This window comes from Hydra viridissima, unplaced genomic scaffold (assembly GCF_058129835.1).
Source record: "Hydra viridissima isolate aposymbiotic clone 2 unplaced genomic scaffold, HvirCarnegie_v1 scaffold_15, whole genome shotgun sequence".
NCBI lineage: Eukaryota > Metazoa > Cnidaria > Hydrozoa > Anthoathecata > Hydridae > Hydra > Hydra viridissima.
In genome coordinates, this window is record NW_028324314.1 from 4,235,001 (window position 1) to 4,260,235 (window position 25,235).

The 25,235-nt window shown below is 27.6% G+C and overlaps 1 protein-coding gene across 2 annotated transcripts in view; it reads left to right on the forward strand.

Annotated features, from left to right (window-relative positions):
* LOC145192968 (meiosis regulator and mRNA stability factor 1-like) overlaps positions 1–25,235 on the forward strand; it is a 30,175-nt gene that overhangs the window by 2,487 nt on the left and 2,453 nt on the right. Inside the window, exons 1-19 of one of the 2 annotated variants that reach the window (XM_090072756.1) lie at positions 2,245–2,553; positions 2,872–3,074; positions 3,819–3,942; positions 6,249–6,412; positions 6,805–6,871; positions 7,713–7,954; positions 8,066–8,350; positions 8,580–8,770; positions 8,899–9,897; positions 12,333–12,490; positions 12,712–12,896; positions 14,065–14,292; positions 14,513–14,558; positions 14,664–14,863; positions 15,436–15,660; positions 15,761–15,806; positions 21,056–21,222; positions 23,845–24,060; positions 24,186–24,468. In XM_090072756.1, coding sequence (XP_089928882.1) covers positions 2,922–3,074; positions 3,819–3,942; positions 6,249–6,412; positions 6,805–6,871; positions 7,713–7,954; positions 8,066–8,350; positions 8,580–8,770; positions 8,899–9,897; positions 12,333–12,490; positions 12,712–12,896; positions 14,065–14,292; positions 14,513–14,558; positions 14,664–14,863; positions 15,436–15,660; positions 15,761–15,806; positions 21,056–21,222; positions 23,845–24,060; positions 24,186–24,468 — 3,979 coding nt within the window. In that variant the 5' untranslated portion in view covers positions 2,245–2,553; positions 2,872–2,921. Of the gene's footprint in view, positions 1–2,244; positions 2,554–2,871; positions 3,075–3,818; positions 3,943–6,248; positions 6,413–6,804; positions 6,872–7,712; positions 7,955–8,065; positions 8,351–8,579; positions 8,771–8,898; positions 9,898–12,332; positions 12,491–12,711; positions 12,897–14,064; positions 14,293–14,512; positions 14,559–14,663; positions 14,864–15,435; positions 15,661–15,760; positions 15,807–21,055; positions 21,223–23,844; positions 24,061–24,185; positions 24,469–25,235 lie in introns of those variants that run through there. The other variant, XM_090072755.1, reaches the window with a different exon arrangement.

Sequence of the window (25,235 nt, forward strand, 5' to 3'; positions counted from 1 at the left end):
GTCAAAAGCAATTACCAGACGTTATTTTTTAGTAATTTATTGCATCAGTCAAATTTTAACCTTTTGTTCTTGATTTAACATTTCACAAATGAACATTTTCTGCTAAGTTCATCTGCCATTTTGAGTTTTTGTAAATGTACATTTTCTGCTAAGTTCATCTGCCATTTTGAGTTTTTGTAAATGTAATTCAATATATAGTACAATCTCACTAATTCAAATTTTATGGGGAAAAGAAAAGTTCAAATTAGAGAGATTTTCGAATTATAGAAAGTTAGAAAGTATATTTAATCAAATTATGGAGGTTTTCAAATTGAGGATATTCGAATTAGAGAGGTTGTAATGTATAAATTATGGAGGTTTTCAAATTGAGGAGATTCGAATTAGAGAGGTTGTAATGTATGTTAAGTGAAACATTTTAACTTTCTGTAATTTTGTTTTAATGTTTTAAATAATTACGTTCTATTATATATATTTATGAATGGCAGTTTTTTGATTTTCTTAATATATTTCTTAGACCTTTATGTATGCATAAGTATTGCTTACTTTGACCTTCCTGAAGTATCCCTATTGTCTACATTTTCAAAACCTTTACAGGATCTGTTTAAAATCTGTTTGAAATAGATACAGTTGGGAGCTGTTAATTTACCAATTTGTAAATCCAGTGACTGACACATGCCAATATTCTAGAATCTTAGGAATAAATTACCTTAGGAATTTTTAACTCAATCTTATCTCATGTAAAATCCATTTTAATAATGATGATTTACATAGTTATGATATAGAATAATTGTTACTACTTGTAATTTCTTTTGTGGGATTAAGTTCTTATAAGTTTCATCAAAGTGGATGACTGAAATCAAAATTTCAGCTGAAATTTTAATTTTTGTTCAGTAAAGTTGTAACCAAAATTTGAGTAAAACGGAACATGAAACTGAAACTTGAAACATGAGTCTTAAAAATCCATAAATCTTTTTATAGTCACCAAGTTAATGCAAAAGCAAAATGAAATAACTATTTTACATATATCTAAACAATCAGTATATAGCATAATTGAATAAATGTAAAACATTTGCAGACTTTTTTATATTTGAAATAAATAATTTAAATTTTTTCTCTGCAGAACAAAGTTTTTTTCAAAGTCTGTTTCTTTGATTTAAAAAGAATGTTTCTAGCAGTTGAAAACAACCTTTCAACTTCTATTGATATTAGGTATCTTAGGTGTTAGGTATCTCATTACTACTTTTGCCAAACCAAACTTTGTTTATAATTTTATTTTCTCTTCATACTCTTCCCAAAATTCTATATAGGGCATCATTTCTTTGTCATCTGAAGGAATGTCAAATAACTTCATGATGGTCATCACAATTGAAATACATGCGGTGATACAAGCATCCTTTCCAATGAGCAATTTGATGGCTTTCTCAAAAATTGCTAAGATGTTTTCCAACTTTTCACATAGGTTACAATATTGTACAGAGAATTCAATGCTGCTGGAAGTAAGATGAGCAGAGCAATTGTAAATTTTGAAGTACAGAATTCTTCCAAGCATGTATTAAGTTGAATTCCAGTTGGGATGTAATAAGTTGAATTCCAGTTGGGATATTGAGTCAAAAATTGTTCATTTGAATCTCTTATTTATTCTAGAGCTAAGAAAAAAAGGAATTTGAATGAGAAGCATAAGTGCAATATTTTTGATATTTTTATATCTAGCCTACAATGCTCTGGCTAGTGAAAAAAGTTATTTTTTGATCTCAAGTTGAAGTGAATAATTATCAGATTTATAAATAAACTCTGGTTCTTTGAATACTGCTTTTATATTTACTGGATAGTCTCTTAAGTAGACTGTGATCTGGTTTTTTAGCTCCCACTCATGTGCAATATTCTCAAGTACCTGAAAAATGTTTTAATAATTGTGTGTCATCACAATCAGAATTTGATCTGCTCCCAGTTGTCTGAAATGAAGTGTGCCATCATGCCCAAGTACCCATGATAAAAGGATGACCAAACATCAAGATGGAAACTGTTTCAGTATTTGTTTTGCTGAGCATACTTTTTGTTACAAACTTTTTTTCTTTTCATAGGCTGGATTGAACATACTGTGGTAGTATTTTTTACTTGCAATTTAAAAGTTTGATGTAAAAACTGCATAGTGGTGTAAAAACCCTAGATTATTCATGATTGACCAAGACTGTAAATCAAGGACAATCACTTCAAATATAGACCTATGAAACTTCAGACCTTATTCAAAGTTTGAATCATTTTTTGAGTTATTGTCAACCCAGCTAGGAATTGTTGATTGTAACATTTCAGTCCTCTGTCACTTTGATCTGATATCAAATAAGGGTATTGTTCTTTTTTTATTTGTAAGAGACTCAAGTTGATCTGAAGTTGTCATATTTTCAGGACTGCTGGTTGTTGTGAATAAAGCTTTTTCTGTTTGGAGATTTTTTTGAGTGAGCTGTGGGTACCAATTCTTAAATGAGATGAAAGTCTGCTAATTGATTGATAATTTGGATTTTCTGATCAGCGAAGTATTTTCACATTGCAGATATTGTAAGTTGCTTATTTGGAATCACTAGCTGTTGCAGTAAAAAGTTTCCACAAATAGCTTCTTTTCTGATTTATGAAATTTAGCAATAAATAACTTTTTTTGAAATTATTGGTTTTGTATCTTGACTAAATATGATGCCTAAACTGATATCAAAGCTGAAAGTTTCCATTCACTAACATTAAGCTAACCATAAGTTTCTAAATATTGATGGTGACTACGAATTTAACATAATTTAACATAATTGTAATATAGAATAAATATTACTATTTGAAATTTTTTCTTCTGAGGAATTAAGCACTCATGAGGTTTTGCTCATTTAGGTTATGTCAATTATCATAACCAAGAAGTAGCAGAAGTGGCAGCCAGAGAGATGAATAATGTTGAAGTGTGTGGGAAAAAAATTAAAACAAAAGGTCCTCAACAACTCCAGTCTTTTTCAGTAGAAAATAAAACAGAAGTACTAAATTTAACAGACTGTTATTTCTATACACAATTTGGTAAATGTGAAGGAAACCATGGAAAGGTATTTGTTTATTTCAATTTTTAAAATGGTAGAATTTGTAGCTGCAAAATTTTCCTCTCTTGTTTCTCTATTTCTTTAGTATCCTTCACAACTCAAGGTGAACTATTATAAGTTTTCTTTAGTATCCTTCACAACTCAAGGTGAACTTGAACTTAAACTAATATAAACTCAATCCTTTAATTATTGTTTGATATGACATTTATTTTCTCAAACATCAAAAGGAAAATTTTTCAGTTTTACTTTTAAAAAATTTGGTGAATGTGTAATACTCTGTGTAGACAACCAAAACACCTCTAATTTGTAAATAGATGTATGTGGCATACAACTAGTTTGAAATCTTAAATTATAGGCTTTATGTTGTTGGACCAGAGTTAGTGCTTCATGATTCAGGTCATTTAAAGTTGTACTTTTTTCTGTATAGTAGCGCTGAAGACCATAACTAATGATCATGACTTTTTTTCTGCCCTTACTTTTTTGTCACCAAAAATTTTATCAGACTTTTCATGAGTCCTTAACCATTGTGCAATCAAAAAACCAATATCTTTTAGAATTTTTCTATCATTTTGATAAAAATTTACTGCCATAGTGCATAGCGTTCCCAAAAGTCTCTATCTATGTTCAGGTCTGTTTTTTGGTAAATATACTTTATGATTGTTAGTAACAAAAATAGCTCAGGAATCATAGTTAGTTTTTCTTTGACATACACATTATCAGAATTTTTAGTTGTGTACTTTTATTCTTTAGCCTTGTCAGTATCGTCATTTTGATGAATTGCATAAGACTAAAGAGATTTGCACAAGTTGGGCTAACAAAAGTTGCACAAACTTGAAATGTCCAAAATTGCATCCTAGTCAAAGGCAGTTTAAAGGTAAGCAACTTCATTTATTATTTCACTCAGGTTGTAAGTCTCAAGTATAAGAGTGGTTTAGATTCCAAAAAGTGAAAGCTTCAAAAGCTTTCACTGCAACCTTCCATTATGTAATGTTAGCTACATAAGTAAAAATGTTAACAAAGTATTTCAGCATTTAGCATAGTAGTAACTTTTGAAGAAAAAATATGATGCATTTGAAAAGGCTGACTAAGGTAATAGATTTTAAATAGATATTTATGCAGAAACCAGTTTGAAAAACTACAAATAAAAACAATCTTGTTATAAGAAATTTAATAACTTAAAAAGAAAATGAGCATTTAATTTACAATTACAAAAAGTTGTAAGTTTATTAAAAGTTTCTTTCCCATATGAATAAACGTTTTGCTTTAGGGACTTAGAGACAAGTATAAAAAAATTGTTGGTCTGTGTGTTGTTGATAAATGGTTTAACTGTGGCTGAAACTATCATCTTTATCTTGAAACTTTATCATCTTGTTCTTATCTTGAAATTTTATTTTGCATGAAATGGATAGAAATTTAAGCAAATTTAACCAAAGCATTACATTTAAAAATTAATCTTGAACCAGCCATGATAAAAGCTTGATATTTCAACCTTTATTACTATACGCATGGGGTACAAACCCACCAAGTTTTATATAAAATACCTATAAGAGTTTGTGTTCGGCAGAAATATTTCTGTGTCGATACTCATTTAAAAAACTATGCACATCACCTGATGTAAGTGGTGGTCTTGGTTGAAATGCAATATGGTCATTTTGGACAACAGTGATATTTTATTTTAAACAACAGCTTTATTGATAGACTTATTACTAAAACTATAGATTGTATAAGATAAGAGAACTTTTATTCTCTAATGGAATGTGTTATTATATTCCATTAGGGTATTAAAATTCGTCTTATTTTATACAATCTTTTTGGTAAAACGCAAAATGAGCCTTTAATATTTAGGTTGGAAGATAAGCAGAATAATATCACAAAAATATATTTTTTTCGACTTTTGAAGTAACAAGATAAATTTTTCTAAATTTTTTCATAAATCTGTTTTTTTCTTGCAACAACTTTTTGTAAAATTACAAAGTACGCAGTAAGATATTATTATTACTGAGTTGCTTATTATATGCTTCTTATCATTATTATTACTGAGTTGCTTATTATATGCTTCTTATCATTATTATTACTGAGTTGCTTATTATATGCTTCTTATCATTATTATTACTGAGTTGCTTATTATATGCTTTTTATCATTATTATTACTGAGTTGCTTATTATATGCTTCTTATCATTATTATTATTGAGTGGTTTATTGCTTTTTTTTGTAAAAGGCTTTGTTAAAATTGGGTTTGTCATTGTTCCATATCTCAGTTCTGCAAATTTTTTCAAAATTTTTTAAACAAAAACTTTTTAAGTTGGTTGAAGTTTTAATACAGTTGAAGAATTCAACAAAAAAAATATTCTGGAGATATTTGGACACCCATTCAAAGTCCTTCTCAAGAAAGTCAAAGCAGTTTTCAATCAACTCATAAATATTCTATTTTGCTGGTTTACTTAAAAATTATAACCATTAGATTTAAATATCTATGCAATTATTCATTTAGAATCAGTTTTTCTTAGGGAATCTGTTTTTAAAAAGAAAAAAACCTTTAAATTAAAAAGTTGTTAGGTTGTTTATAAAACATTTATTCTAGGTTATGCAAGCTTTGCAATCCTTTGAAAAAGTAATTTTTCAAAAAATTTTTCATAAAAATCATGATTTGATCATTAAAAAAATCATAAAAACTATGATTTGACACTAATAATTATGCAAGGCTTCTAATTTGACACTAATAATTATGCAAGGCTTCAAGAATCATGAAAAATTTTCCAATTGTTGTTGTAACAAAATGACAAAGAGCTTTTGTTGTCAGTTTGTTAGTTTTTCAAGTGGTGTGATCTGTTTGACAGTTTCTGTGGGTTCATATGCTTTGAGCCCTGTAATTCTCATGCGCTTCTTCTCTGCTAACAATTAAGAAGTAATAAATACAATAAGAGATCCAATAAGCACCACCAAATAGAAAATCATATGTGCTAAGAAAGTTACAAAGTATTTTGCTTTATTGGCTTTACCTATAGCTATGCAGACTAGTATAGTGTGAAAAGGAATTTCATTAGTGACTATAAACATTGTTTAAGTCAAGTTTAGTAAAATAATAATGGTTAATTGTTGGTGGACTAATTTATATTCAAACTATTTTTTTTTTTTACATTTGAATTTTTAACTAATCTTGAAACATTTTTATATTTTAGAAAACAAAAATGTTCCTATAGTGTTAGAGCGCTGCAAATCCCATGACACTTTTAAATGTTGTGGTCAGTGTGACAATGCCGACTGTGATATTCATTTTCTTGATGAGCGAAAACTCTATGATCATATAATTGAAGGAAAAAACTTATTATCTCCATGTAAAATAGTAAGAGTTTGTTTTCTCCATATAAAAAAGTAAAAATTTGTTGTCTCCACGTAAAAAAAGAAAAATTTGATATCCCCATATAAAAAAGTAAAAGTTAGTTGACTCCATGTAAAAAAAGTAATAGTTATAAAGCGTTCATTGTCAGTAGTTTACTGTGATTGTCTTACTGTGATTCTTTTTTTGAAAAATAATTAAAACAAGCAATAATTGAATTAGTCTTGAAGAGGTGTTGCAATAGATTAAATGTCTTAAAGAATATATTTTTTAAATATTTATAATATTTTTAAGTATTTCTGAGGATTACATTCTATTTGAAAAGTTTCTTGAAAAGATGTTTGGTTCTTTTGAAATTTTTAAGTGTAGTTTAATTAAGAAAAACCTTTCTGTTTCAGTGTAATGCAGTGTTCTTCAGTAAAGAACAGAAGGAAAAACATTCTCATACTGAATCTTCCATGAAACGTAAAATATCCAATATTTTTCTGTTAATATTTTCTAAATTTTACAGGTTTATTTTGTTCTATTATATTTATTTGTTTAGAATTGAGGCTTGTTATCTGAAAGTCCTACAAAAAAAAAAAAGTTGTATAAGCTAAAAAGTTGTTCTAAAATTCAAAAACAAAAAGCATTTGATTGCAAAAATCATTTCAGTTAATGTAAAAGATTATTCTTAATGTTTCTGCTTAAGTTCAAGAATTGTTTATCCTAAAAACTATCCGATAAAAGTTGCATTAGTGACATCCACAGTTAACAACTCTGTGGATTTTTGAAATTTTCAATAGAGTTTTAAAAAAATTTTAGTTTTTTAAAAATGGATGTTTTCAGACACTTTAACAAAACAATTTATCTAAGGGTGATTGCTACTATTACCAGGCTACGAATGTCTTTTGTAGTTTTCATTGGAGTAAAAATGCATTGCTTCTAAATATTGTTTTATCTTTGTTTACATAATACATTCAAATGTTAGGCTTTAATGCATGAATTGTCTTAGAATGTTACCATTTAATGCAGTTTTTGTTTATGTTGTGTCTTAAAATGTTAAGCTTCAATGCATGCTTAGGACTGTGTTTTGAATACATTGGTACTGCATAACTTGCCAGTCACTAAAAGAATTTTTTTTTAAATTTAATGACATCTTGACAGTATGTTTATTTACTCAAAATTTAAAACTCAATATTTTAGGCTTAATACTGCAAGTCAGTGCAACACACTTTTTTTTTTACTAATCATGCAGCATTTGAATGAAGTTGAAATAGTTTATGCTGTCAAAAGAATTAATTGGTTTATTGGTTTTTTAACATAGGTGTTTCAACAGCAAGATCTACAGTTTCTGACAATGCTATTCATGGTGGCAAAAATGATGAGCCAATAGGTTTTTTTTGGGACATAGAAAATTGTCAAGTTCCAAAAAATAAGTCTGCATTAGCAATAATTCAGAAACTTCGTGAGAAGTTTAATCCAGGGCGCACAGAGGCAGAGTTTATGTGTGTTTGTGATACTAAAAAAGAAAAAAGGGAAGTGCTGGAAGAGCTTAACAAAGGACAAGTAATTTTTTAATTAAAAGTTCCCAGATATTTATGTTAAATCCTCATGTTAAATGTTGTGGTATCTTTTGTGTAAAAGAAATTGTATTCTGAGTAACTTTTTTTTTTTTAGATCAATGTTGTTCACATAAATGCATCTTCTAAAAACACAGCTGATGATAAATTAAGACAAGCATTAAGGCGTTTTGCACAATCAAACCCACCACCTGCAACAATTTTACTTGTGTCTGGGGATATCAATTTTGCAACTGAGCTGTCAGATTTACGTTATCGTCAAAAGTTTCATGTAATTTTAGTTCATAACAGGCAGACTTCAGAAGCTCTTCTACATTTTGCAAACGAATGTGTGCAGTTTGATGATTTTACAAGCAGTATTTCACCAAGCACAAGCTTAAAGGTATTTTAGTTCACTTTTTGTTTTGCTGTTAATTAGTTTTTGTAAGAAATCGAAACATGGGTATTGATGAAAGTGTTAAAAGTGATTAATTAGTAAAGTGTTTGTGCTTTTTAAGAATTAGCCATTTGATTTAGTCTGTTTTAGAAATTTGAACTGTTTTAAAATTTTCTGCACGATTTATTATTTTTAGAACTGCTTTTTTAATTTCTGACATTTCATAACTTTCCAGGCAACAGATACTAATATGCTAGCTGTATTCAATCTTCCTAATTGTAAGACTATTTCAGTTGAACGTATAAGCAATCGCTTAAAAATGCTTACCAATAATACAAGTGGGAAAGTGATTAAAGTGAGGGCCTTTGGTAATCCTAATGAAAACAAAGCAATAATTCAGTTTCCAGATCCTGAATGTGCTCAGAGGTAAAGGAGACATTTTAACTTGTTATCTTTTTAAAGAAGCTGTTTTTAAAGTGTGTATTGTTTCTAATCAATATAGTTTACTATAGTTGGAAATGAGAAAGTTTATTAGCCTAGTTTGTTTATTTTAGAGCACTTCAAAGAATTAATGGTCAAGATGTGTTTGGCCACACCATTCGTGCATCATTTCACTACAAAAAGAATAAGGAACACAAAGTGCCAAGAAGTTCTGTTAATCGTGAATTTAGTCAACCCAGTGGTGTTTATACTAATTTGAAAAAGTTTGGATCATCATCTGTGCCTAACCTAAATCGTGCTCAAGAAAACAGCAGACGAAAGAAAAAAAGTTTTAATAAAGAAGATTTTGTTCAAAATGAAAATATTGCACATAATCATAGTTCTGTGAAGTTTATGGCACCTAATCTTCTAAAGAATGAAGCACAAACTGGTATTAATAGTTTGCAATCACTAATTCCTCCTCTTATGGGAGTTTTCCCATATAGAATACCACCACCTAGTATAAATAATGGCAACCAGCTTTTGCCAAATAATTTCCTTCCTTCAAACAATTTAGAGAATAATAATACTGTAACTATTTTAGTTTCAAACTTAAATAAATCTGTGAGTTTGAATGAACTCAAAGCTGGTCTAAATGTATTGTTTCGGAAGCATTCCAAAGTGTTGGACATTCGGTTTCATCAAAAAAAAGATAATACTCAGCATGCTTTAGTCAAAGTAACAAGTTTGCAGGATGCTCACTTGTGTATTTTAAAGTTAAATAATTCTTTATTATTTAATCATCGCATCAAACTGTCATTAACTCCAAATGAAGATGATGCTTTGATTAAAATGAAAGAAAGAGTGAAATCAATTTTGCTAGATACCTTTTCTGGTTGGCTGCCATTAAATGAATTTCTCTCAAAGTTTAAAGTGAAATATTCAGAAGCTTTTCATGTGATAAACTTTGAACTTATGAAAGATCTCATTTATATTGATGGTAAGCCTGGTTACCAGTTCATCTGCCTTCTTCCATTTCCAGTTGGTTTTCTTAAGTTAAAGTGTAACTTTGATCTGCAAGAGAAGCTGGCAGGGGTTTTAAAGGATCATAATCGTAAAGTACCATTAGCAAGGTATGTATATAAAAGTATATATGTATATTATACAGATATATATTACATATATATATTTATTTATGTATATTAGGATGTTATAAAAAATTTTTTTTTCTTGCTCTTACTTCATATGGCTTCTCTTCTTCTTTTAAAGTCTTAACTCTGGTTGCTTTAGAAATTCCTGAGTAAAGTTTTGAATATTTGTAACTGAAATTTGAAACCGCTTTTTCAGCATTTGAAACATGTTTTACATACAGTTTTTTCAGGAATTTCCAGTTTGAAAGTGTGTATAATGGTAGCATAACATTCTAAATCTCATCAGTTCTAATGTTTGTTTCTATCTTTAAAGCCAGAAATTAATAAAAAAAAAAAGTAAAAGCAATAAATGATGGCTAAAACTTGATCTTCTATGGAGGTGTGGATAACTTATTAGGAAACATTTCTTTAGGTTTTCCACCTTGTTGGGTAAGCCTAAAGAAATGTTTCCTAAAAAGGAAATTTTAAAAAAAATACTGTTTTACTACCTTAAGTGAAAGCAAAATGTTAATTCCAGTATTAATGCCAACTGTGGAAGTGATTTTAATGATTTGGTTAAGGTTAGAATTATCAGCTCAGATAAAAGATGGTGAACAAACATTACAATAAGCTTTTACCATTAAATAAAAGTAGAACAAAACAACTATCCCATTACAGAATCAATTTTTAAAGCCTTAAGAAATTTTTGAGCTTTGAATCAAGAGTTGTGAAAGAAAACATTTTTCTCAAGTGTTTTTCTCTTTTTCTTTTTTTTTTCTTTTAACCAATTGAATGTATTTTTAAATTGTAATAGTATTAAGTTATGTATAATATTTCATTGTGCATTGATTTTGAAATCAAATCAAATTAGAATCAAGTATGAGGATACTTAAAGTTGATCTTCAATTTGAACTTTTCTCAAATGTTGTAGTTGGTATTTAGAATACTAAAAAAATTAAAAAAAAAAAAAAATACTGCTCTTAACATCATATAGCAAATCAAGATTGCTCCAAATGAAATATCCCTTGTAACAAATTTGAAAAAAAAGCATAACAAAAGTAATAAAATATCAGTAAGTAATAAATTATTTAAAAAAAAAAAAATATCTTAAGATAGTAATTTAAATAAAATGGCTAAATTGAATATTTAGCTGATCAACATCAGTTTCAGTATTGCAATTATCACTGGGCTCATCAGCCGCAACATCTTATTGTTATCTTATTGTTATCTATCAGAGTCTGAAGATGCATTGTATGACAGTGATAATGGCCCTGGAGCAGGGGCTTTTTTCCCTTATGTGGATGGTATATATTCTTTGTACCTTTTGATTTGTTAGTAAGTTTCAAGTCTTTTAAAGGGCTATATTATGCAAAATAAACATTGATTTTGCAGTTGCCTGTTTTCAATCTATTATGATCAACTAAATGTAGAAATGGCAACTAAAGAATATAACAAGTCACAGTTGGGCTGGCTATGTGCCCTGCCTAGACACTTGTTTATGAGCAACTCAGTATAAGAGTTGATGTAGTGCTGTTACTACTGTTGGATGTTTCACGAATAAATCTCAACAAAGGCACTTTTTAGTAATAAGTTCAAAATCCCACTATTAACTTTTGAAACTCTGTGAAACTAGACATGCCCTTCTACCAAGTTATTGAACTTGCATAGGTATCATTTTGATGTGTTTATTCATCTAATTATCTATGGTAAAAAATCCCAGACTTAGGAGACATAGTTTTGAGTAGTAACTTTATTGAAGAGACATACAGTAGTAACAGCACTGCATCAACTCTTATACTACTATATCTTATCAACTCTTATAAACTATATCATTGGCAATGCACACACACACACACACACACACACACACACACACACACACACACACACACACACACACACACACACACACACACACACACACACACACACACACACACACACACACACACACACACACACATCTTTACAAACGATTTATATATGTCAACTCAAATTCTCTTTGTTTTTGAAGTGAGCTCTGGCTAAATTATCTTAAAGGTAAAAGAGGAAAAAAACTTAAAAGGGCTTAAAACAGGACTGATGCAGTCAAAGTGTTCTATAAGCAGTAATATTGTTTAAGAGTTTTCACCTTGGTGTAATTGAAAGCATATTACTTCTACCTCTAAAGTAAGCAACAGGGATTATGGTATCTTGTTGTAAGGGTTGTCTAATAAATATAGCAAAAAGATGACATTTGAAAATATTTTGTATTGCTGAAAGAAATTTACCTGATTCATGAATGGAATTTTTAAAATCCTTATATTATAAAATTATAAAGTATTTAGGTATTGATAAATCTTTTGATGAAAAAAGATTTTTTTTACTAATTAAGTTTGTAATAAGATTTATTTTCTTATATTGAATTAAGAAATATACTCTCTTTACTATTTTTTAAGTCTTCCTGGCCTCTATTGGAGCCATCTGCAACAAGTTCTTCCCTTAAGTCAAGATGGAGTTCCTTTTTTAAGTCATGTTTTGAATAAAAATATTGTTCTTGTGGGTGAAGCACCAGGATCTCAGGCTGTTTTTTACAAAAAATTGCCTCCAAAAAATGGTAAATTTTTTTTAATCCTCTTTTGATTGACTTTTAAAAGTTACTCTATTATCATAGCTGATTTAAAATTGAAGATTTTGTATTGTTTTTCAGACTATATTCCAATGTAAAGATTTCTCCACTAGATTTTATTGTGAGAATTTACAATTATGTACAACTACGTGTAAAAAATCCTAATTTAATTTCATCATCCATGCTGACATAAGTAAATTTCTGTTTAGGCTATCCTTTATCAAGCTTTCAGTCAGATATAATCTTGTTGTTAAAGATGTCTTCAAAGTTTACAATTCCTTGGAGTCGCTTCGTTTCACTCTATCACCAATTTTTTGGTCGGGAGCTCCGTGCTCAAGATTATAAATGCAAAGATGTTACAGAGTTGCTAAATGCAGTTTCTAATATTGTAGAGGTTGGTTCATAGTTTTAGAATATTTACAGTTAGTTTAAAATCTGATTTAGTTTTTAGTAATTGTTACTAACTATTACTGGGTGCTAAAATCCTTCCTTTAAAAATTTTTGCCATTTTTAAAAAGAATTAACATAGTACTAGTAGTAGATGATAATTATTTTAAAATCTACTTCACTTTTCTTGCTTCCTATCTACTTCAAGGACTATGTAGAAAGTAAATGCTATATTCTGAGAATAACAAACTTCATGAGTAAATTATGGATTTTTAAGTGGCAAAAGTAGATAATTTCTATGATGAAACTTTAGTAACATCAGGTTTCTTTTTTTTTATCTTTAAGTTCAAAAAAATTGTTTTTTCATTTTTCAATAAAAATGTTTCCCTGTGATACAAGCAGATGAAAATAGTCAACTGTGGAAATATAAGTTATAAATATAAATAAGCATGTTAAATTTTAATTATAAATTATATATATAAATATAAATAAGTATGTTAAAATATAAATAATCTTTCTCTGTTAAGTAATAGGCTAACTTGCCATCAGTGTGGTTTTTTTCATCTGTAATTTGAGAAATTATTTTATTAATTTTGTATTAATATAAATTTGAAAAATTTGAGATTTGTTGCTAAAAAGAAGTTCAAATTTGTTTAAATTTTTTAACTTTTTTAGTTGAGTATAATAAGTATCTGCAGAAGATTTAATAAAAATGGTGCATTAAGAGATTTGCAGAAAAGATTTATTGCATTTTTGATCATATTAAAGGCTATCATTTTTTAAAACTAATAACAATATATATATTTAGTTTGTATTTTTTGAGGAATTTAAGAACGTTATTTGGTATGGTGGCTAAAAGTTTTTATATTTTTTAAATTAGTTGCTAAAATAAATTAAATGTTTGATTTTTACTTTGTTAACTAAAATATGTTTTTTATATTTTTAAAATGCAAAAATCTAATTACTGAAAAAAAAACATGCTACTCACTTTTTATATTTAATCGTAGTAGGTGTGACCTCATTTCAGCTAAAATGTTATAACAATTTTAAAAAATTTAATAATAATTTTTTCTTAAATTGAAGCAGAAATTATTTTTATAAAGATGCCAAAAAAAATGTTGCTTTTTTTTGCAGTTCTTTAAAATTTTATTGCTTTAAAATTTTGTTAAATTTAGTTTGGGAATCAAAATAGGGATAGAGTCCTGACATTCACTAAAGACTACAAAATGCATCTTTTAAATGAAGAATTTGTTCAGCTTTTGATGTCTCGAGAAAAACAAAAACTCCCTATTTCTAGTTTACTTACGTCGTATTACCGTTTTTTTGGTCACAAATTATGTTTTTCAAATTTTGGGTTTAATACACTTCAATTGCTACTTTCTTCACTTAACAAAAAAATTAAGGTGAGTTTTTCTTTTTTTGTTACTTGTTTTTTTTTTGTTTTTTGATGTAATATTTATCAGAGTAATTTGCTTTGATTTAATTTGTTGGAATTTTGATGGAATTTCTTTCATTTATTTAAATGGTTAAAAATGAGACCATGAAAAGAAATTGTGAAATAGAAAGTTGATGCCCATAAAAACAGATATTTTTTTGTGCTATTATTTGTAAACAATTACATAGGTGTTTGGAGCTGGTGAAAGGCAGATTCTTGCTATGGTTCAAACAGGTGAGATTTAAAATTGTTATCTGAGTTTTTCAGTAACAAAAACATTTTCTTTAAAAAGATAATATTTTTTCGCTCAACAATTCTCAGTTTAAGAATTCAATTTAGAAATGAAGAGTAGTTCTCAGTCTGTTGAAGAATTTGCCAAAGAGGTTATTGCCATTATTGAGGGTTTGCCTGAAAAGCAGATTGGAATGCATAATCTATCCTCAGAATATCATAAAAAGTATGGCCGTCAACTTAAACTCAACAAGCTTGGGTTCAGTAAACTAAGTGATCTTGTTGATGCAATATCAGGATTATTTAAGGTGTTTTTTTTTTCTCTGTGGATTAATTTCAATTCTGTATTGGCCTAAGATTTATCTAAGTTTTTTATTACTTTCTGGTCAACCGAATAACCTTCATAACCAGTGACCTATATAACTGAATAACCTACGTAACTGAAGAAAAACTTATAATCAAACATTTTTACAAAATATGATTTTTTTATTATGTATAAACTTTTCACAATTACTAGGGATGGATTTAGTATAATAAATGCTAAAAAAAGATGCTGGAAAAATGTACACTCATTTACTTTGTTATTGAAAATATTTAAAAGATAAAAATAAAAGCTAAATTGTAGAATTTGAGCAATTACTTTTTACTGTAAGAGCATGTAAAAAAATAAAATAGCCCATTATGCAACAGTGATATTGCCTGCATTGATAAAGAAAATTTATAAAGAAAATGTTATAAAAAAATATTTAATGCTAATATTTTTTGAAATGTTTAAGATAAATGTTTTGTTTTTTTAAGCTTTTTTTAGTTTTTTTTAGTTGATTCTCCTTGTGGATCTTGGTTGAGCAGATTTTTCTAATAATTTTCTATTGTCTGATAGGTCGAAGGTGTTGGGAATCAAAAAACTTTATCTTTACTTGCTAATGGAGATATTGAGCACAATAATTTATGGCAAGAAATCATCCAGGTTGTAAAAAGTATGCCACACAGAGCCATTATGGTCTTGCATTTATCAAGTTATTACCAAGAAGTAATAAGAAAACCATTTCCCTTAGAAAACTGGAAAACAAATCCGTTTTTTGATGAAGCACCATCAAGAATTCTTGTCAGTTTTTAATAATCTTACTTTTTAAAATTATCTTGAAAAAAAGAATTTCCGTTTCTTATCAAAATAATCATTTTTTTGTTTTTTATTTTTTTAACAGAACATTGGTATTGGAGCTAATAGAATACTTATTGATGTAGATAAAGGTATTGTTTATTTGTTTATTTGTTTAATGTCATTAGCAATTTATGTTTAATTCTTTAAAAGGTGACATTTTTAGGATCCATATCTAAATTTACTAACTCCATCAAAAAAGTCCATCAAAATAATATAGCTTCCCTAAAGTGATAAGTGAAAAAGCCTGTATTGTTTTTATTGGCTTTTGTCTAATCTTTAATAGATAGAAGAAAATATTAAATACTCAGTGAGCATAATGATGTCTTGAAAATGTCAAATCGGTCATCTTCAAGATGTCTTCAGCTGGTTTAATGTGAAAGATTTTAGTCCAAAACCTTCTAAATTCAGACATTTTTAAGACATCTGGTTTAGATTTTTTTCAAATCCTATAGAAAACCAAGAAATGTAGATGACATATATCTTAAAAACAATAGTTTTAGAGACATGAAGAAATTTTTTTGGCTCCGAGTCTTAAAGATATCTTTAAGACAATTATCCACTGAGTATTAATAAAATATTTTATTATAAAACACTTCTAATTTTATATAAAATGCAAAGATGTTTGCATCTTTTACCTTGGCAAAGGTAAAAAAGGTAAAAATATTTGCTCAGAAAGCAAATTTTTGACAGGAAAATATCAAATGTTGTCTCTTCATTAAATATGATGAAGGGGCGATTTTTCTAGTTATTCCTAACAATTGATGTTTTTATTATGTAATGGACAAAATTGTTCACAAAAAAATGGTGTTTACAAAAGATCCTAATTACGTTTCTAATAATATTAGACATAATTTTTTATACTATATGCAGAGTAATACAATATGTAATTATAGTATGTATAGTATAACAACAGAAAATATTTTTGTCAACATAATCTAAATATAGTTTATGTTAAAACTCTTGCTTGTTCCAAAGTGAACAATACTATACATGCAACTCAATGTTATTGTATTTTACTTTAAATTGTATGTAACTCTGGACCTGGCATTTACTTGTATCTGCTTGTTGTTTAAAAAGTTCATAAAAAATGATAAAGTATGTATATCTATATAAAAATACTCGATATATAAAAAAATGATTGGTCAATGTGAACTGAATGTTTACAAATTGGCTTTTTAAAGTTTGTTTTTTTTATTGTTTTTTTGTAATTAGTATATTAGTATCAATAGCTGCATTAAATTGAGGTGCTGCATGATCAGTAACATAAGATTTTTTTTTCCTGGGTTACTCTTCATCCATGAATCTTGTGCATTAGCTTACCATTTTTTGAACAGTCTAAATACAGATCTATCTAATGGTTGCATTTTTTTTTTACTTTTTACTTTTTTATTTTTTTATATTTTTCTTTTATATGAAATGTATTTTGTTTTCAAATTAAAAAAATAGAAAATAAATTTCCTGAAACTACTTATGGGTTTTTCCTAAACTTAACTATTGACTAAAAGAATAGAATTTTTCAAAAAACACTTAAGAATTTGATTAAAGAAATAGTGTCACCTCAGACTTTTTAAAACAATCTTTTTTTCGATCAAAGTACTGCTTGGTCCTGCAGATACTTTCTCTGTTACCTTTCTTTTATCATAATCAGATGTCAAGCAGAAGCTTCTGATAAATTTTGCTTGGAGTTTTTTCTTAAATATAAAATTTGTGTAAAACAATTAAAATTACAGGTTAATAATTTTCCTAAGGACTCTGCAAGATTTACATTTTAAAGTTATTGTGTTGCAACTTGCCCCTGAGCGGGAAAAGTTGCAACATTTTTTTTTTAATTTTTCTTTTTCTTTATTTTCACTATTGCTTGATAACTATCAATCATGGATTAATACATAACTAAGATTTCTATTTTATTACTCTGCAAAAATTTTTAAAAAAAATCAAAGTTGTTAAAAATATAGTTTTTTAAATTGTGTTGTAACTAGCCCTGGTGCCCCTCCCCCCTAACTTTTTATGTCAGCACAAAAATATGTAGCATAGAAAAACTTTTACAAGTGACAAGGATCATTTAAAGCATACTAATGATGGTAATAAATGTTTAATTTATGTTGACTTCTGACAAGTTTGTTTACTTTGGTCTTCATGCAGTTTTTAATTTAAAAACATCAGAAAAGTTATATAGAAAAAGATATAAAATGCCAATTAAAGCCAATAGTTATGTATTTCATAAAATTCTAAAGAGGTTTCAGAGTTGAGAACATGGCAGTATAATTTATGTATATAAGTTATGGTATATTCTGGTATATTTATGACCATTAAAATGAAATAACGAAAAGAAAAAAAATTGGTGTATATTAAAAGGCTATATTGATGCTGGTAGCATCTTAAACAACATTTATAAAAGACTTTGGCAGAATCACCTAAAGAATAATGCATGAGGTTGATTGAATCCATGCCTCATCGCATTCAATTATGAGTAAAAGAAAAAGGAGGCTATTTTAAAGATTAGTTTATTATTTTTGTACAAAAATTTTTTTGGGTTAATTATATTTGTTAAAACCAATTTAACAGTTAAATCATTCTCTAGTATTTTTTACAAATATAAATTTGTAAAATTCCATTGCAAAATTTTTTTGCTATGGAATTATATGTATACATAATTTTATTTTGCTCGAATCACAAAGAAGAAAAGAAACTGTATTTGGTAATGGAAAGGTAAGATGGGTAGGAGTTAGCCACTTCTTTTTTAAATGGTTAATCCAATTAAACAAAAAGTGGAAAAAAATTAAAATTATGTATTGTCTAAACTAATTAATTGAAAATTAGGTAAGTAACAAACACTTTATCATTAAGCATAACATAATTATGTAACAATTAATTTTAACACCATTTTAAACTCATTTAATGAAAAAAACAAAAGGTATAAACTACAAAAAAAATAGTTTGTTCACATTCTGTGTTACTAATGTAACAACAAAACAAATGACTGCCATGGGAAAAAATAATTTGCAAATGTTAAGATAATCAAAAGAACTATAATTTTTCCAATAATGATGAAGAGTTTGGGGTGTTGGAAGTCTTTGCTGTTTCTCTTTTTTTTGTTTTTACTTTTTGGATTAAAATGAAATCTTCTCTCATATATTTGCTGGAAGTTTTTGCTTTTAAACTAGTTCTTCTATGTACTCGAGGTATTATAACAGTTAGCAAAAATAAACTATACTTTAAAGTTACACACAAGTTTCCTACTGAAATACTTAATTTCAAACTTGGTTTTTATGCAGAGGACAGAACTTTTTTAAAGTAAAATTTACACAAAGTATGATTGAGCTGCGGTTTAGTCCTATCCGAGAAGGAATGGCTCATTCCTCCCCAAGCTGTGCAACTGGATCAAAATATTAAATGAAATAGCCAGCATTTTCTTTAAAGAGCTTTTAAAAAGTACAGTAACTTTACTTTTGCACAGAAAAAAGTGGAATACACTGCTAACACAGACACCTACACTGACATCTAGTAAAAAATTAGATAATTTAAAATATACAGTTAGTGAGATAATCATGTATGATTATAGAATATAAAAATTATAATTATAATTATTATAATTAAATTAGATAAAATTAAAATTAAAATTAATTATAAGCCTTAACAACAGTTTGTCTGTAATTATTTAATGAAAATTTGGAGCCTTTTTCTAGGCGCATTTTAGCTATGTGATCAATCATTCACCCCTGGTTCACTTCTACCCATTATCCACTAATCCATACCCATGGCTCATTCCTAACCATCTTCCCCTAATCATCCTTTGCTATTTTATTTCTGCATAACTATAGTGTATAGATAATATAAATGTTAAATGTTATACTTAAATGTTATATATTGTAGGGTAAAATGTTTCATACGTTAAATTTCTGTTTCATGTGATTTTCCTTCTTGTACTTTACTATTTCTTTAAAACTTGTGTTTTTGAGATTTAACTTAGTAATGGTAGAGTTAAAGTTTTTAATGTATTAGTTTAATGATTTTTTTGATATTTGTAAATAAGTAGTTTGTCAATTTTTAATTCACCTTATCAAGAAACTTGAGCAACTCAGGTCTTTAAATTTTTAACAAATTTTTTTACAGTTCCAAAGTTTTTTATTTTTCAGATATCAAAAATTTTCAGGAAAACAATAAAAAGTAAAACTTTTTCAAAAACATTGAACTTTACAAACTTTTTAAACGATTTAGGATTTTTATATATTTATATTATTATATATTTTGTTTAGGAACAATAAAGTATATGATGATTGATTAATAATTATTTTAAATCAAAGTTGTAAGATAAAGTCACAAAAAATTTAAAAGCAATGTTTTAAAATCAAGATTTTTTAGCTTTCTAATCACAATCTCTCTGCACAAAATTTACTAATAAAAAGAGATGAAAAATTTAAATAGCAAAATCATAAAGCAAACATGAAATTAAGATGTTGCCAAGATGTTGATCATGACCATTTGAGATGTTGTCATGACCATTTGACATTTAATAGTTGCCCAATGAACTTGACAACTTTTACATGCATCATAGCCACCAAAGTACTTTAATACGCTTTAAAAATTGTATCAAAAATCTTTTATTGCTAATATTATTTTTTTATTATGCTGCAACCCATTCTCAAAATTACAATACTCTTCTAAAAGTTTGTTCAAAAACTTCTCACACCTTTCAGGTTAGTTTTAAATATGTTAAAAATTGATCTCTTCAAAGGAATTTAGGATAGTATTTTTTTTTTAATGCATTTTTTTTCTGTCAGTTACACTGTTTTTTAAGTCAGATACAGAAGGCGAATATTTTGTGCTTGTTCCTTGTAAGCAGTAGACTTATTAGCAATAGAAGATTTTTCTCCTTATTTCTCCTTTTTTTCTCCGGTCTTTTTTTTATGAATTTTTTTTTTTCAATTCCTTTTTTTCTCCTTGAGGTGTTTTACAAAATAAACACCAAAATTTTTTTTTATTTAAAAATTCCAAAAAGTAAGAAAGTAGTTAAAGAACTACATTCAGCACTGTTTTATATGTTCAATTCAGAGAGGTTTCATAAAGGCTTCATACAGATGTCTTTAAGGAATCTTTTTTACTGGACATCTAAATATCACAACCAGTTTCAGAATTCTTTAAGACTTGTTTAAGATGTCTGTGCCTGCTAGGTATAAAGATAATTATGTTTAAAAGGAACTCAACTTTTCATTTATTTATTTTTCTTTGTTATTAACCTTATGTAATCTGCAGCATTAAAGTTATTTATCTGAAAAAATTGACTGAAGTTGTGATGAAATTTGTTGTATTCTGTGTTAAGTTTGTGTTAATTGTTTAGACAATTACCCTCAAAGATTGCTTGTATTGTGGCTACTTAATGTCACGTATTCATGTGAGAATTTCACGTCAAACTGCTTTGAACTTTCACAGATTTTAAAAAATGTTGGCATTAATGTGAAACCTGAACAAATTCTTGCTGAAATATCAAACCATAGATCATTCAAGGTAGAAATTTGAAGCACATTTTTAAATCTTGAAATTTTAAAGATTTATTTATACATATTTATACTTTGTTTTTTAACCTTCCCAACAGTTATAGTTTATCTCTATGTTATCATTCTGATATGTATTACATGCCTGTATATACGTCTGTATGTGTGTGTATATATATCTACAGGGTTTATGAGAAAAACATAGAATGCCAGTTTTGGACAAAACTCAAAAGCAATTTTTAAAGACTCCTGTTATTCTTCTGTCATGCAGTTGCATTTTGATCTTGGTTTTTTTAGAAAGGCCATCCCAAGTTTTTTTAATGATGAAAAAATGTTTTTCTCATAAGCATTATTGAAATTTATAAAGAGTTGAAATATTTTAAAAGGACATTTCTCATTTTGGGTTACATCATCTTCCTGAACAACTTGTATTGATATATATACAATAACTTGTATTGTTGTAACAGTATTGATAATTAGACTGTTCCAGAAAAAAAATCTATGCCTAAACCGATAAAACAATAATAATTAAAAAAACTTAACATGAGTTGCTGTGCAAATCAACAAAGGTATAACCTTTGTTGATTTGCACAGCATATATTCTATGATTTGCACAGTATATATTCTATGATTTGCACAGCATATATTCTATATATTGATTTGCACAGCAGCTTTAAGGATAAACTTTAGAACCTACATTGTTGATATACACTGGCGAGCAAAAAAAAGTGAACAGTACAATTTTTCAGTAAATTATGTATTATTAATCAATTAAAAATATAATACATAAAATATAACATATCGCTTATATTAAATACATATACATACACATATATACGACTCATTTTGAAAAAAAAAATTAATATTTTGTGTGGCCACCACCATTTTTCATCACTTCATTTAATCGACGCGGCATCGACTCAATTAAATTTGCTATCAAACGGTCAGGTATCGTAACCCAAACTTGTTTTATGGCTGCCCAAAGATCATCCAAAGATGAAATATTATTTTTATGGACCTCTTTATCCATATAGTCCCACAAATTTTCAATGGGATTAAGGTCTGGACTTTGGGCAGGCCAATTTTCAAAAAGGAAGATATTGTTATCCTTGAGCCATTTTTTAACTTGTTTAGACGTATGGCAAGGAGCATTGTCATGTTGAAATTTAATTTCATTTTTCTTTGAAAGATAAACGTAAATTCTTTGATAGTACGAACAAAAATAAACAAGCTTGTATGAGTTTCTGACCAGAGCTCTTTCATTTTATGCGTAAGCAGTCGCTGTTCACTTTTTTTTGCTCGCCAGTGTAGTAAAAAAAGCTAGCATACAACCAGTTGATTTTGTGCTCTAAGTTTGAAATCTGTTTAAGATCTTCCATCTTTTTTTCAGGTTCACAATTTTGAAATATTTATAAAAAAAAAAAGAACATTTGATGGGAAGACAACTTTAATCATTTCTTGCTTTTTCATTTTTTCAGTATTGGTCTACTATTTCAATGAATAGTTTGTGATCAAACCAACTCATCCTATAAAAATTTAAATTTTTACCATTCCTGATCTTTTTGTAGAAGCAATCTAATAACTGCTGTTGTAAATGAGTTTATTTTAATTGCACCAAACCAGAAGCTGTTGATGAAATATTAAACTCTATACAAGTATTGTCAATTTCAAGATTCAACAATCGTTTTATTGTTTTGTTAGAACATGATTTGTCGTCTGAGTAAAAATTTAAGATAGACCTATAAAATGTTTATTTCTACTTGTTACCAGGTAGAAAACAAATCAAAAAACAAATCAAAAAAGGGTATAAAAGATGCAACAAAAAATGGGAAAAAACAAGATATGAAAAGTTATCAATGTCTTTTTTTTTTTCAATTGGATTGAAGGATCAAAGGATTAGAGATTTAAAACTCAAAACAAAAAGTTAATAGAAATTATTGTGATAATATAGATAAAAACGAGGAAAATATCTTTGAAATTTTAATGGTTCTGTTTGTTGGATAGTTACAATGTATAAATAAATAAATTTATTGAAAAGTGCTTTAACTTTTAATTGAAAATTAATTTGAATCTTTACTTTGAAACACGCAAATTGTAAATAAATAAATTTATTGAAAAGTGCTTTAACTTTTAATTGAAAATTAATTTGAATCTTTACTTTGAAACACGAAAATTGTAAAAGTAATTTTTTTGTAATTTAGATTTTGTGATATAAAAAATTTCACTACCATTAACAACCATTAACCATTGCCTTCCTTTATCAATACCTACCATTAAATTATATGATCCAATCAAATATATTAAACCTATGAAGAAATTCTAAGTAAATTGACAGCAAAGTCTTCTGATAACTTTTTTTATGTTAAAGCAGAATCATTTAGATTCTTAATCTGAGAGAAATTCAAGTACTAGAGTCTATGGTTCTCTACGTTTTTTAAGAATTTATATTAAATACCAGAAGATTAAAAAATAGATTTTAAAGATGTTGTAAAGCATAAAGGTTAAGAATCATAAAAATGTTGAAGAGATATATGTCATAAAGCATAGTACAAGTATTTGGAGTTAAAAGATGACATTGCCACTTGATGTCGGAATAATAATAATAAACGTTAATTTTTTTAATGAAATTTTAAAGGTGAAGGAAAGTAACATTACTCTTGAGCAGTCAGCTGCTTGCAAGTTGTTTGAACATGATATCTTAAGCTTGCTGTATGAAGAGCAGAGTTATCTTCAGTTGGATGGTATCATCAACAAGTACCAAACAAAGTTTTCTCGGTTGTTCAGAATTTCAGACTTTGGATTTGACAGCGTGCAAGCTTTGTGTGAGAATCTAACTCAAGGGATTGTTGTGGTTCGTCATACTTACCTAATTTCCCTTTTTACATTTTTGTTATTTTTATAACTAAAAATCATTAAATGTTGATTACTTATATTAACTGTTAATTTATGTTAACTAATTTCCCTTTATCTCTTCAGGTTACTCCTGCTGAAAATTCAGTCAAGCTTGGCCCACTTGGCAAGATTTATTTCAAATGCAAGGATGTTATTAATTCTCACCATGGAGCATTGATGTTATGTAATTTCGCATCAGAATTTCATAAAAAACACAACATAAAACTCAAGCTGGAAGACTATGGTTTCAGTAAAATCATTGATCTGATAACTTGTTTTTCTGGAATATTCTTTGTTCACGATGAAAAAAATATGAAGTTGATCATTTCTAATGATTACCTAAACATTCCAAATGGTTTGGGCAAAGGTGAGGTTGTTGGTTTGTTGGTTGGCTGCTTTTTAAACTTACTTTTCATGATGTTTGTGGTCTCTAAAAAGAACATTTTTATGTTTTTTTGTGCAATTTGGTTGAAGTTTATTAAAATTAGGGAAACGCTTCTAGTATTACAAACTTTGACTGAATTGCCCTTTGACTGAATTGCCCTTTTTACCTTTTCTGTACTCCCCAGTTGTCACGACCCTGGTTTTAAGGTAAAAAATGACCACGAAATTGTGAAAGTATGCAAGAAGAAAGATTTTTGCATTTTCTTAAATTTCTAATTCTGCAAACCAGGTAACCATACTTGATAACGCTTTAAAAAATTTATAAAATTATTTTAATTTTTTTTTTTTCTTTATAAACGTTGCTTCTTTTTTTATTTTCCTTATTTTTCATTGTAAATTATAACAAGTTATAATAATTCAGCAGAATGAAATAAGAATCAAGTGAAAAAATGTGAATTCAAAAAAAGGCTACAATTAGTAATAGTAATTATAAATACTGTATACGTTATACTTTATATTAATAAATATATAATACAACTGTATTATATACATTTTTTTTACTAATGTAATAAAAACTTGAAAGTATCAAATAGTTATCAAATAAATCTGTATAGATGGAAATCTCTGTCATTCCATTAAAGAATGGTTTTTTCCATTATTTTTTTCCATTATTTATTTCATTCCATTAAAGAATAGTTTTTTAATTTCTTAACAGATTAGCACTTAACTATTCCCAGTCTCCGCTACATT